This window comes from Cynocephalus volans, chromosome 8, assembly GCF_027409185.1.
Source record: "Cynocephalus volans isolate mCynVol1 chromosome 8, mCynVol1.pri, whole genome shotgun sequence".
NCBI classification, from domain to species: domain Eukaryota; kingdom Metazoa; phylum Chordata; class Mammalia; order Dermoptera; family Cynocephalidae; genus Cynocephalus; species Cynocephalus volans.
In genome coordinates, this window is record NC_084467.1 from 130,269,742 (window position 1) to 130,284,155 (window position 14,414).

A 14,414-nucleotide genomic window follows, 5' to 3' on the forward strand; every position below is an offset into this window, starting at 1 on the left:
TCCTCCCTTTAGATCAAAGTGTCCAAATCTTCAAAACTAGTGATATTTAAAAGGAAACGAAATCCTGGATGCAAACATGATTCATCCATCACCTTGAAAATCATTTTCCTACATGACTCAGCCGAGCTCGAATGCTCCGCTTTCTTCCCTGAGAACACTGTTCTCATTGCAGAGCTGAGGTGTGGACTCCAGGCCCTGACTGTAGAAGTTAGAGGTGCATCCTGTCCCAGAAAGTACACATTTGGTAACAGAGACTTTAAAAGTTTCCCATTCTATAACTCCCAAAGATACTGCCCCAACCCAGCAGAAAACCCAAAGGACTAATGGCCTAGGACTAAATAAAGCATGATGGGCTGAGAAAAAAGAAAAAGAAAATCATGTTCCTTCCTTTTCATTTCTGAGTACCATCCACAAATGAATAGCATACATCTTCTTACTTTACAGAGATAACTATACTGCAGTCTTCACTCAAAAGTCTTTTAATTTTGACCAGAGGTTTTTTATGCCCCAGTAGATCATTAGCGTTCTTGCTGCTGGTTGAGAGTATTCCATTGCTATGCCTGAATAACAGCAGTCTTTCCTTAATTCATGGAAAATATTATTAAACAAAATTTTCTCAATTTTAAATTTTTTCTCTTATATTATTTTTCTTAAAACCTTCAGGATCTGATGAGTCTCACTAGCAAATGACCTAAAAATTAAATAAAAATGAACATAAAATTCCAAAAATAGTTAAACATTCTTAACTTGTCAACTTAATCTTTTTATGGAAAGTTGCTCGTTGCTATGATTTTGGTTTTTACTCAAATAAAGTCAGTTTGTAGTATCAAAAATTACAGTTGTCAAATTTTCTTTGATAGAAGAAAGTATTTTACATTGTCCCACAAAGTCTAAGGTATTCTTTAAAGAGGATTGTTTTCTAGATTTTTCAATACCTGGACAAGATTAAAAATCTCTGCTCTAGGTCAAGAATTATAGGTGTTCACTGCTCTGTTTCCTGGCCAGGTCTCTCACCTGTGCTGCCCTCGTGTGGGGTGGTTTTCAAAGCTTCCAGCCACAACTGTATCCCCTAAAGCTAGACGGCTCAGGGGTGACAGGGCTTCACCATCTGTTTGCAGACCCCTGGTGGGCCCATCTCACAGGCTTCTGTCTCTCAACAGGGCAGGTGGGGTATGGAGGAAAGTCAGAGGTAAATCTTCTATTTGAGAAAGGAAGTGTCTTTGGAAGCAGTCGTTGGAGGACTGGAGGTCCCTTTCCTGCCCACACAGGGAGTCGCCATCCATCCATGGGGTTCAAGGGGCATCAAGACCTTCCCACATCCAAACTCACCTTCCAACAAGGATTTTGACTTTGGATGACAAGTCCGAAGTCAAAATACTTGTAAACATGCTCTTAATATGCAATTTTGAGAATAAAAATAGAAACATCATGTATTTTAAACTATAAGATGAAGTGTGACGCACTGTATACAATTTAATATATATTTTTAGGATTTTGTTACTTAAGAAAATGGAACGTAATGGTACTTAACTTTTACAAAAGAGTAAAAAATGTTATTTTTACTTTCTGAGAAAAATTAATATTTTCATTGTTGTAGAAACAAACAAACAACAACAAAAAAAAAAGTTATAGGCGTTCAGAACCCAGAGAATCACATGATTCGCCCACAACTTTACTTTAAGTACCAGGAGGTAATTATGCAAGTAATGTGGTACTATTTATAAGGCCCGGAGATGTCAAAGCCTTTTCACCATATATCTTTCAAAGTACCAATCTACATTTTAATGAAAACCAAAAGAGAGAATCTAGTTCTCAACCTTGCACGTTTAAGAACTTGATTTGATCTATTCTCCAAGGTGAACAATCTCATAGGAACTGAATCATACCAATCAAACAAGAAGTTGATGGGTGAGGGCCGGCCCGCGGCTCACTCGGGAGAGTGCGGTGCTGACAGCACCAAGGCCACAGGTTCGGATCCTATATAGGGATGGCCGGTTCGCTCATTTGGGAGAGCGTGGTGCTGACAACACCAAGTCAAGGGTTAAGATCCCCTTACCTGTCATCTTTAAAAAAAAAAAAAAAAGTTGATGGGTGAACCTTAATGTAATTCATTATTTTACAACAATTTTTTAAAAAGCATTGCCAAGTTAACTGGTATAAGTTCATACATACTTTCCACTGTAAAATCATCTTCATAGAATGCAATATCTTTATTTTACATAAATCCCAGAATTTCCTTCCCTAAAAAAAGTCTACGTGTGAAACAAACAGCATCAGGAGATTTAGCTGAGGAGATTCTGTATTGGTCTGGATCTGCCAAAACAAAACCAGCAACTACATGTCAAGTACACTTCAAACCTCTCTAATTTCTGCCAAATCCCCAGCTGGAGAAAGTTCTCTGCTTTAAAGGGCTTATGTGATTAGATTCCCTCCTCTGGATAATACAGGCCAATCTATCTTAATATCCTTAATATTAATTACATCTGCAAAGTCCCTTTGCCATTTAATGTAACACATTCACAGGTTCTAGGGATTAAGGCATGGACATCTTTGGGGAGTTATTCTTACTACTAAAGTCTACCCACTGGCCACCAAAGATTCACATGTCTCCCAAATGAAAAATATATTTGCTCCATCCAAGGTCCCAGAGGTCTCATCCCATTACAGCATTAACTTAAAGTCCATAATCTCATGTAAATCTCATCAGCTCAAAAGTTCTCAAATCCAAATCATCTAAATCATGTGAGAATGAGGTTCTGGGTATAATCCATTAAGCACAGTAACTGGAGCACAATTCCTCTCCATATGTGGATATGTGAAACTAAAGAAACAAATTATCTACTCCCAACATACACAGTGGGAGAGGCGTAAGATAACAGGTATAGATGTGTGGCTCAAACAGGGGAAGAGGCAAAAGGGAGTCACCAGTCCAAAGCAGTTCTGGAATTAAGCCTAAGATTTCAAAACCTGGGAATGATTCTCTGTGGTTCTCAGTGCTGCTCACTGGGTTCTTGGCTTCACCCTCTGGGCTCAGCCCCCTGAGGTGTCTTTTTTTTATGAAAAGTAGCATGTGTTTAGAGCTGAATGGTTGATCAGCCAGCCTCCTGACAGTACAATTCTGGGAGCCCAACAGCCTTCCTTCATTTTGTACTCTCTTGGCCCCTTTCAGTCCAAGCTGGCAGTATTTCTACTGTCATAAAATTCTCAAGAACTCTGTAGGTCTCCTGTGGGTGTGATGGGGATTTGATTCACTCCATTAAACAAAAGCCAGGTTCACAAATCTAGTCAGAACTGGTGAACTGGTCAGAACTCCGCCTCCCTTCAATAGCGTTGGAAGCACACTGTGAAATACTGATGTGGGGCTCTCCTTTTCCTTTACGCAGTATTGTTTTTAAATATTATTATTACCCACATTTTTAATAGATGGAGAAATCAGAGCATGGAAAGGTTATATAATTTTCCCAAGTCACATAGCCAAGTTAGTAGAAGAGAGAGAATTTGAACTCAGGCAGTCTGGCTCTGAAATCCATGCTCTTAACCAATCCGTTATAGAATCCTTGTGTAACTTGCTTTTTGTCTCCAGGTTATGTTTTTGAGTGTTATGCATTTTAATACCCAATGAGCTAATTCATTCCTATTAATTATTGTGTAATATTCCACTGTATGAGCAGATCATTAATATATCTGCCCCCATTGATTTAGATTATTTCCAATTATTCTCTATTATAAGCGATACTTGAATAATCATCCTTGTATATATGTCTCCCGTGAGAATTTCCTAAAGATACATGTCTGGAAATAGAATTCTGGATCATAAAGTATGTCCATTTGCATCCACTCCCTCCAGCAGAGTAAAGGAGTTCTTATTTCCCACATCTTTACCAATACTTAATGCTGTCAGATGTTTAAATTTTTGACAATCTGATGAGTGAATAGTGGTAGCTCATTGTTTAAATTTGCATTTTAATAGTGAGGTTGAGCATATTTTCATACATTTATTGGCCATGAAAGTTTCTCTTCCATGAATTGCTTGTTCTTATCCTTTGCCTATTTTTCTCTTGGGTTGAATTCTCACTGATTAATAGGCTGTCTTTACACAGATAACCCTTTGTCAGTTGAGAAGATACTTGCAATATCTTCTCTCAGTCTGTGGCTTATTTTCTTACTTTGTTTATGATATCTTTTGTGCATACTCTAAAATGTTTATATATATCAACCTTTTCCCTTAATGGTTGTGTTCTTTATGCCTTTTTTTTTTCCAAAAGATGACTGGTAAGGGGATCTTAACCCTTGGCTTGGTGTTGTCAGCACCACACTCAGCCAGTGAGCAAACCAGCCATCTCTATATAGATCCAAACCCATGGCCTTGGTGTTATCAGCACCGCACTCTCTGGAGTGAGCCACAGGCCAGCCCTCTTTATGCCTTATTTTAAGAAACCCTGTGATATCTCAATAATATAAAAATATTCCTGTATTTATTTTTCAGAAAGTTTAAAATTTTTGCTTTTCACATTCACATCTTGCAAGCACTTATAATTGATTTTTATGCATGGTACAAGTCAGTATCTAATTTTACTTTTTTCGGGGGAAGGTAGCAATTGCAGAAGGAGGAAACACTTTACACTCAAGACAGGGCCTCGCCACTGCAGAGAAGGAAAGAACAACAGAGATGCACCTTGAATCTTGGAATATGACATCTGCCTAGTTATACCTGCATCAAAGAGAATGCCATTGCCATGTGAACACCTGAGCTAGGCCCCTTGAGGATGAGAGACCATGTGGAGAGAGAGAGAAGTCCTGTTCTCCAGCCAGTCCATCTGAGGCCCCAGACATCCCCAGCGAGATCCCAGAGAGACGAGGTAGCGGCAGCAGCGCCAGCCCCTTCCTCCCCCAGGAAGTCGTCCGGGCCCCACACGCCCCACATTGCCCGGGGCACTGCCGATGGTGCCCGTCGCTCCTGCCACCAGACTCTCATATTCATTGTACAAAATTAATGTTGTATAAAATTGATGCCTGAAGCGGAGCCGGCGGCACTGGTGCCGGGGCAGCTGCATGAGCGGCGGCAGCAGCAGCAGCGGGGGAGGCAGCAGAGGAAGGAGCGACACCCTGCAGTACCACCCCATCACCCAGCAGCCCGGCAGAGTCCAAGCTGACCAGAGAGGTGGCTCCCCGGAGAGGCCCAAGACCCGAGGCAACCACACACGCAACGCACTAGTGGCCAACTGAGTAGTCACTGAGGTAGCCATACCAAATTGGCAACCACAGCAACATCTTAGACAATAGTGTCAAACCTATGGACTGTGAAACCCCCTGCCACAATGAATAAACATCAAAGAAAAGATACCAGAAATACGAAAAATCAAGAAAGCACACCACCCAAAGATAATAAATCTCAAGCACTAGATCCTATAGAACAAGAAGCCTTTGAAATGACTGACAAGGAATTTCAAGTGATAATTCTAAGGAAACTGAATGAGATACAAGAAAACTCAGCTAGACATCATGATGAAACGAGGAAAAGTATACAGGACCTGAAAGAGGAAATGTACAAGGAAATCAATGCCCTGAAGAAAAATGTAGCAGAACATGCCGAACTGAAGAAGTCATTCAGCGAAATAAAAAACACAACGGAGAGTTTAACCAGCAGGCTTGCAGAAATTGAAGAGAGAACCTCTGAACTTGAAGATGGGCTGTTTGAAATAACACAAGCAGACAAAAAAAAAGAAAAAAGAATCAAAGACATTGAAGGAACTCTGAGAGAGATATCAGACAACCTCAAGCGCTCAAATATCCGAGTCATGGGTATTCCAGAAGGGGAGGAAAAAGGAGATTGCATTGAAAACATATTCAACAAAATAGTGGCAGAAAACTTCCCAGGTATAGGAAAAATCACAGATCTTCAGATCCAGGAAGCTCAACGATCTCCAAACGTATTCAACCCAAAAAGGTCTTCTCAAGACATGTTATAGTCAAATTGGCAAAACTCAAAGACAAAGAGAGAATCTTAAAAGCTGCAAGAGAGAAGCGTCAAATCACCTATAAGGGAGCCCCAATCAGATTAACATCAGACTTTTCATCACAAACCCTAAAAGCCAGAAAGGAATGGGATGATATATTTAAAATATTAAAAGACAGAGATTGTCAGCCAAGAATACTCTACCCTGCAAGGCTATCCTTCCGAAATGAAGGGCAAATAGAATATTTCTCAGACAAACAAAAACTGCGGGAGTTCACCACCACATGACCACCCTTACAAGAAATTCTCAAGGGAATACTGGGTTTGGTTCCTGAAAAATAACTACCACTCCCATAAAAACCCAAGAAAAATCTAAACCCATTAGTATAAAAAAAATGGCATTCATGAAGAGAAAAAAAACAAACAAAAAAGCTATCTACAACCTAAGGAACCAACAAACACAGAAAACAATCAGTAAATCAGAAAGCAAGGAACAAAAGACACCTAAGACAACCCAACAACAATCAATAAAATGCTAGGAATAAATCAACACTTTTCAATAACAACTCATAATTTAAAAGGCTTAAATTCCCCAATCAAAAGACACAGACTGGCTGACTGGATTAAAAAGGAGGACCCAACTATATGCTGCCTTCAAGAGACCCACCTCACCCATAAAGACTCATATAGACTAAGAGTGAAAGGATGGAAAAAGATTTACCATGCAAACAGAAAAGAAAAATGAGCTGGAGTAGCTATTCTTATATCTGACAAAGTAGACTTTAAACTAAAAACCATAAAAAGAGACAATGAGGGACACTACTTAATGATAAAAGGACTGATCCATCAAGAAGACATAACAATCATAAATATGTATGCACCCAATGTTGGAGCAGCCAGATTTATAAAACAAATGCTATTAGACCTAAAGAAGGAAATAGACACTAATACCATAATAGCAGGGGACCTGAACACCCCACTGTCAATATTGGACAGATCATCTAGGCAAAGAATCAGCAAAGAAACACAAGATCTAAACAATACTCTAGACCAATTGGACTTGGCAGATATCTAAAGAACATTCCATCCAACAACCTCAGAATATTCATTCTTCTCATCAGCACATGGATCATTCTCCAGGATAGATCACATATTAGGTCACAAATCAAGTCTCAAAAAATTCAAAACAATTGGAATTATTCCATGTATTTTCTCAGACCACAATGGATAAAAACTAGAAATTAATAACAAACGAAACTCTGGAAACTATACAAACACATGGAAATTAAAGAGCATTCTACTTAATGACATATGGGTCCAAGAAGAAATCAAACAGGAAATCAAAAAATTTATTGAAACTAATGAAAATAATGATACATCATACCAAAACATGTGGGATACTGCAAAAGCAGTATTAACGGGGATATTTATTGCATTAAATGCTCATCTCAGAAGAATGGAAAGATGGCAAGTGAACAACCTAACACTTCACCTTAAAGATCTAGAAAAACAAGAACAATCCAAACCTAAAGATAGCAGACGGAAAGATATCATTAAGATCAGAGCAGAACTGAATGAAATTGAAACCAATAAAACAATACAAAAGATCAATGAATCAAAAAGTTGGTTTTTTGAAAAGATAAATAAAATTGAAAAACCATTAGCATGGCTTAGAAAAAAAAGAAGAGAGAAGATTCAAATAACACAAATTAGAAATGAAAAAGGTGATATTACAACTGATTCATCTGAAATACAAGGAATCATTCGAGACTACTATAAACAACTATATGCCAACAAGTTTGAAAATCTGGAGGAAATGGATAAATTTCTGGACACACACAAACTCCCAAAACTGAGCCATGAAGATGTAGAAAATCTGAACAGACCAATAACAATAAAGGAGATTTAAGCTGTTATCAGAAAGCTCCCAACAAAGAAAAGCCAAGGACGAGATGGATTCACAGCAGAATTTTACCAAACATTCAAACAGGAATTGACACCGATTCTTTACAAACTATTCCAAAAGATTGAAACAGATGCAAATCTCCCAAACTCATTCTATGAAGCAAACATCATCCTGATACTAAAACCAGGTAAAGATATAACCAAAAAAGAAAACTACAGGCCGATATCCTTGATGAATATAGATGCAAAAATCCTCACTAAAATACTAGCAAACAGAATACAGCAACACATACGAAAAATTATTCATCACGATCAAGTGGGATTCATCCCAGGGATGCAAGGTTGGTTCAACATACGCAAATCAATAAATGTGATACACCATATTAATAAAATCAAACACAAGGACCATATGATCATCTCTATAGATGCTGAAAAAGCATTTGATAAAATTCAGCACTCATTCATGACAAAGACCCTCTATAAGTTAGGTATAGACGGAAAGTATCTCAACATAATCAAAGCCATATATGATAAACCCACTGCCAATATCATCCTGAATGGGGAAAAGCTGAAAGCTTTTCCTTTAAGAACAGGAACTAGACAAGGATGCCCACTCTCACCACTCCTATTCAACATAGTGTTGGAAGTACTAGCCAGAGCAATCAGAAAAGAGAAGGAAATAAAGGTCATCCAGATTGGAAAAGATGAAGTCAAACTGTCCCTGTTTGCAGATGACATGATCCTATATATCGAACAGCCTAAAGCCTCTACAAAAAAACTCTTGGAGTTGATAAAGGATTTCAGCACAGTAGCAGGATACAAAATCAACACACAAAAATCAATAGCATTTCTATTCTCCAATAGTGAACATGCAGAACGAGAAATCAAGAAAGCCTGCCCACTTACAATAGCCACCAAAAAAATAAAATACTTAGGAATTGAGTTAACCAAGGAGGTGAAAAATCTCTATAATGAGAACTACAAACCACTGCTGAGAGAAATTAGAGAGGATACAGGAAGATGGAAATATATCCCATGCTCTTGGACTGGAAGAATCAACATAGTGAAAATGTCCATACTACCCAAAGTGATATACAAATTCAATGCAATCCCCATCAAAATTCCAGACATTTTTCTCAGAAATGGAAAAAACTCTCCAGACATTTATATGGAACAATAAAAGACCACGCATAGCCAAAGCAATGCTCAGCAAAAAAAATAAAGCCGGAGGCATAACACTACCTGACTTTAAGCTATACTACAAAGCTATAATAACCAAAACAGTATGGTACTGGCATAAAAACAGACACACTGACCAATGGAATAGAATAGAGAATCCAGAAATCAACCACACACCTACAGCCATCTGATCTTTGACAAAGGCACCAAGCCTATCCACTGGGGAAGAGACTGCTTCTTTAGCAAATGGTGCTGGGAGAACCGGATATCAATATGCAGGAGAATGAAACTAGACCCACACCTTTCACCATACACTAAAGTCAACTCAAAATGGATTAAAGAATTAAATATACACCCTGAAACAATAAAACTTCTTAAAGAAAACATAGGAGAGACACTTCAGGAAATGGGACTGGACACAGACTTCATGAATACGACCCCAAAAGCACGGGCAACCAAAGCAAAAATAAACAAATGGGATTACATCAAACTAAAGAGCTTCTGCACAGCAAAAGAAACAATTAACAGAGTTAAAAGACAACCAACAGAGTGGGAGAAAATATTTGCAAAATATACATCTGACAAAGGATTAATATCCAGAATATACAAGGAACTCAAACAACTTTACAAGAAAAAAGCAAGCAACCCAATGAAAAAATGGGCAAAAGAGCTAAGTAGGCATTTCTCTAAGGAAGATATACAAATGACCAACAGACATATGAAAAAATGCTCAACATCACTCAGCATCCGGGAAATGCAAATCAAAACTACACTGAGATACCATCTCACCCCAGTTAGGATGGCTAAAATCCAAGACTCTGAACGATGAATGCTGGCAAGGTTGTGGAGAAAAAGGAACTCTCATACATTGTTGGTGGGACTGCAAAATGGTGCAGCCTCTATGGAAAATGGTATGGAGGTTCCTGAAACAATTGCAGATAGATCTACCATACGACCCAGCTATCCCACTGCTGGGAATATACCCAGAGGAATGGAAATCATCAAGTCGAAGGTATACCTGTTCCCCTATGTTCATCGCAGCACTCTTTACAATAGCCAAGAGTTGGAACCAGCCCAAATGTCCATCATCGGATGAGTGGATACGGAAAATGTGGTACATCTACACAATGGAATACTACTCAGCTATAAAAACGAATGAAATACTGCCATTTGCAACAACATGGATGGACCGTGAGAGAATTATATTAAGTGAAATGAGTCAGGCACAGAAAGAGAAATACCACATGTTCTCACTTATTGGTGGGAGCTAAAAACAAATAAATAAATTCACACATACACAAAAAAAAAAAACCGGCTGGGGCGGGATGAAGACATAACAACTACAATTCCTTGAAGTTGATACGACAAGCAAACAGAAAGGACATGGTTGGGTGGGAGGGGGGAGAGGGAGGAGAGAGAGGGGTTTCGGTAATGGGCCACAATAATCAACCAAAATAAAATTTAAAAATTAATAAATAAATAAATAAAAATAATAATTTTACTTTTTTCCTCGGTGAACAGCCAATATTCTCTGGCACCATATATTAAATAGTTCATTATTTCTCTCACTGAAATTTAGTGTCAGCTTCTCAATATGCTCTTTTGTTTTTTAAATCTTCTGGTATACTAATTAGATTCATGAACTAATTTGGAAGAAATTGACATCTTTATGATATTTAATCTCACCATTTGAAACACATATATACTTCCATGTCTTCTTTGATGTAATTCAACAAAGTTTTATACTTTTTGCCATAAATGTCTTATGATTCTTTTGTCATATTTATTGCTAGTTTATCATTTTGTTATAAATAAGATCTTTATTTTTATTACATTCTCTGATTGTTGATGGTATACAGAAAGCTACTGATTTGGCATGTTGGTCTTACATTCACATTCTTGCTAAACTATTAGTACTAACAGTAGAGTCCCTTGAATTTAAGTCTATATACTTAAGAATAACGAGAGTTGTTTCTTATACTCTAATCCTTATGTCCAGTAGTGTGCTGGTAAATGTATAAAAATAAATTCTCTAGAGGGGAAGGCTCTGATTTGTACTATTACCAATTACCATGATGTATAACCCCTCATGGACGTGATGTCAACCAACTCACAAAATCCCTGAAAATTTAACAATCAATGCTAAAAGCTGGCATTAGCACAACACTGTATTATTTCTTTTATTTTTCTTGTCTTACTGGACTTGCTAGGATCTCAAGTATAATGGATAAATGGAAGTCATGATAGTGACAATCATAGTCTTGTTCTGAATTTATTTTATTTATTTATTCTTTTTAAAGATGACCATAAGGGGATCTTAACCCTTGACTTGGTGTTGTCAGCATCACGCTGACCCAGTGAGCCAACCAGCCATCCCTATATAGGATCTGAACCCGTGGCCTTGGTGTTATCAGCACCACACTCTCCCGAGTGAGCCACAGGCCAGCCCACCTTGTTCTGATTTTAAAGAATGCTTCTGAAGATTCAATATTAGGTAAGTTTACTTCAGTTTTTTGATAACTTTAAGAAGGTTTCTTCTATTCCTATTTCCCTAAGGGCTTTCATCATGAATGAGTACTACATTATTTTTCAAATGATTTTCCTACATCTGTAGACATGATCATGTTTTGCTTATTTAAACTTTTCATGTAATTAATTACGCTAATATTTTTTCTAATGTTAAGACCATACTTTCATTCATGGGATAAATTCAACGTAGTCCAATAAATTTTTGTGCGTGATAAAAGTGATTTTATTTATTTTCAATTGGGAAATAAAAATGGTATATATTTATCACATACAAAGTGTTATTTTGAAATATGTATACATTGTGGAAAGGATAAGTTGAACTATTTAACATGTGCATTACCTCACATACTTATCATTTTTTTGTGGTGACAACACTTAAAATCTACTCTCAAAATTTTTAATATACATTCTTAGATTCAATTTGTTACTAGTTTATTTAGGATGTTTGTATCTATATTATTAAATTAGATCAGCCTATAAATTTCCTTCCTGGTACTATCCGTAAACTAGTTTTGCAGGGCCGGCCCGTGGCTCACTTGGGAGAGTGTGGTGCCGATAACACCAAGGCCACGGGTTCAGATCCCTATATAGGGATGTCTGGTTGGCTCACTTGGGAGAGTGTGGTGCTGACAACACCAAGTCAAGGGATAAGATCCCCCTACCGGTCATCTTTTTTAAAAAAATAGTTAATTAATTAATAATAATAATAATAATAAAACTACTTTTGCTATAAAAGTTATCCCTCTCATACAATTAGTGGAGCAGCTTTCCAACTCTCTTTACAGTCTATGGAATATTTCTATAAACTAAAGATTACCTTTTCCTCTAAAAGTTTAGTAAACCTTAACTTTAAAAACATTTGAGTCTGGAATTTGGTGGGGAGCAGGGGGAAAGAGAGACAGATTTTGATAACTTATTTCATTTCCTTAGAAACCTTGTGAAGAATTCTATTTTTTTTTTCTTGGATTAATTTTAGTAACATATTTTTTTTTAAATTTGTCCATTTCATTCAAGTTTGTTAATGCACTGGCATGAAGTTGTTTATAATATTTTCTACTCACTTCTTTAATCATAGTTTTTTTGTGTATTAATGTTCCATTTTTTCAATTCCAAATATTATTTATGCCTTCTGTCTCTCTCTGATCAATATTATCAAAAGTTTTTCAACTCTGTCATTTTTCACTGAACCGGATTTTGGTTTTGTTGATTTCTTTATTTTCAATGTCATTATTTGACTCTATTATATCTTTTCTTCTACTTTCTTTGGTTACTAAGTTGTTCTTTTTCTGATTTCTTGAGTCAAATGCTTTCCTTAGTGATTTTCAATGTTTCTTATATTCTAATATATGCATTAAACTAGAATTTTAATTTTAGTTTTATCCCATAGGTTCTGACATATAGTGATCCTATTGCCATTTAAACATTTCTTAATTTCCATTATATCTTCTGTGACCAACAGATGTTTTAAAGTGTGTTTTTGTTTCCAAAATTAGAGATTTTGTTATCTTTTTGATATTATTTTCTAATTTTATTTTGTTGTAACCAAAGACTGCATGCTACATATTCTATTTGTTGAGACTTTCTTTATGCCCCAAAATATACCAATTTTTTAAAATGTCCCATGTGAGCATGAAGAGAATGTATATTCTTTATTTGCTAGAGATCACTGTATTATACTGCAAGTCAAAAAAACCAAATTACTGAATAATTACTAATTAAAAGAGCTAATTAGATAATGACTGTTAAAAACTAATAAAGGAAAGAGACAACAGTAATATTATTGATCATTTACTACATACCAATTTACTATGTGCCAAACACTGCAATATCTATATTTATCATCTCATTTAATTCTCCTAACATCCTATAAGGAAAATACAATTATTATCCACATTTTGCAATTGAAGGGACAGAGATACAAAAATGGTTAGGTAACTTGCCTAACCTAACAAATACCGAAGTCTGTATTCTTAAATAGTATGCCATACAATATCAACATTGATATACTTACATGTATACACATACATACACTCATATACAAGTGTACATATATATGTAAAGTATAAAGCAGGCACATCAAATTTACCCGTCCTTAAAAAGAGCACATAGCATCTTTAGGTAATCATAAGTAACACTTATGAGGGGAAAAAAAAAGACAAAATACCTCTGGTGGTCTTTTCATTCAGATTCACACCGTATTTTGCCAAAGCTCTAATCACATCACTTTGCCCGGCCATGCAAGCTGCATACAACAAATTTCTCCCAACAATGTCTTCTTCCAAGAGTAACTGCATGGCCTGTTCATGATGAGGATTCTGAGGATCCTCAAAAATCTTCTGCAAACCTTCTACGTCCCCTGTGAGAGCAGGTTGTAAAAGGGGGTTCACAGTGCCTGTTTTCTCTGATTCTTGAGCTTCTTCTTCATTATTCTCTTCTTCTTCTTGCCGTGGGGAAAATACTAATTTTTCTGAACTGTCTGACTCTGCAGGTCCTTCTGACTCCATTATCCAAAAATATCTAAGATCAAAAAAAAGTAATAAAAAATATAATCAAATCAGTATTTGTTTATTTATTTGACCAGCTGACAATACAGACAGACTGAAAATACTTAACTAGTTGAAAATAATTATAAAATAAGCTACTTCAGCCATTCAATCAAAAAAGTTTATTGTGTAACTACCATGAGTAAATACACTGCCTCAGTTCATACTAAAATGTGTGATATAAGTAGTATAACTGCTGTGTAGGTACTATGTAAATTACAACATTAGAATCAATTTTGTTTCCTGCCCTCAACAACTTATTATTTCAAGGGATAAATATGGCATGCACAAAATAAGTGTAA

General features: G+C 36.6%; 1 protein-coding gene across 1 annotated transcript in view; it reads right to left on the minus strand.

Annotated features, from left to right (window-relative positions):
- The window catches only part of ANKRD45 (ankyrin repeat domain 45), a 44,820-nt gene extending 30,747 nt beyond the window's left edge, over positions 1–14,073 (minus strand). Inside the window, exon 1 of the mRNA XM_063103712.1 lies at positions 13,734–14,073. Coding sequence (XP_062959782.1) covers positions 13,734–14,073 — 340 coding nt within the window. The remainder of the gene's footprint in view (positions 1–13,733) is intronic.
- Between the last annotated feature and the right edge of the window lie 341 nt (positions 14,074–14,414).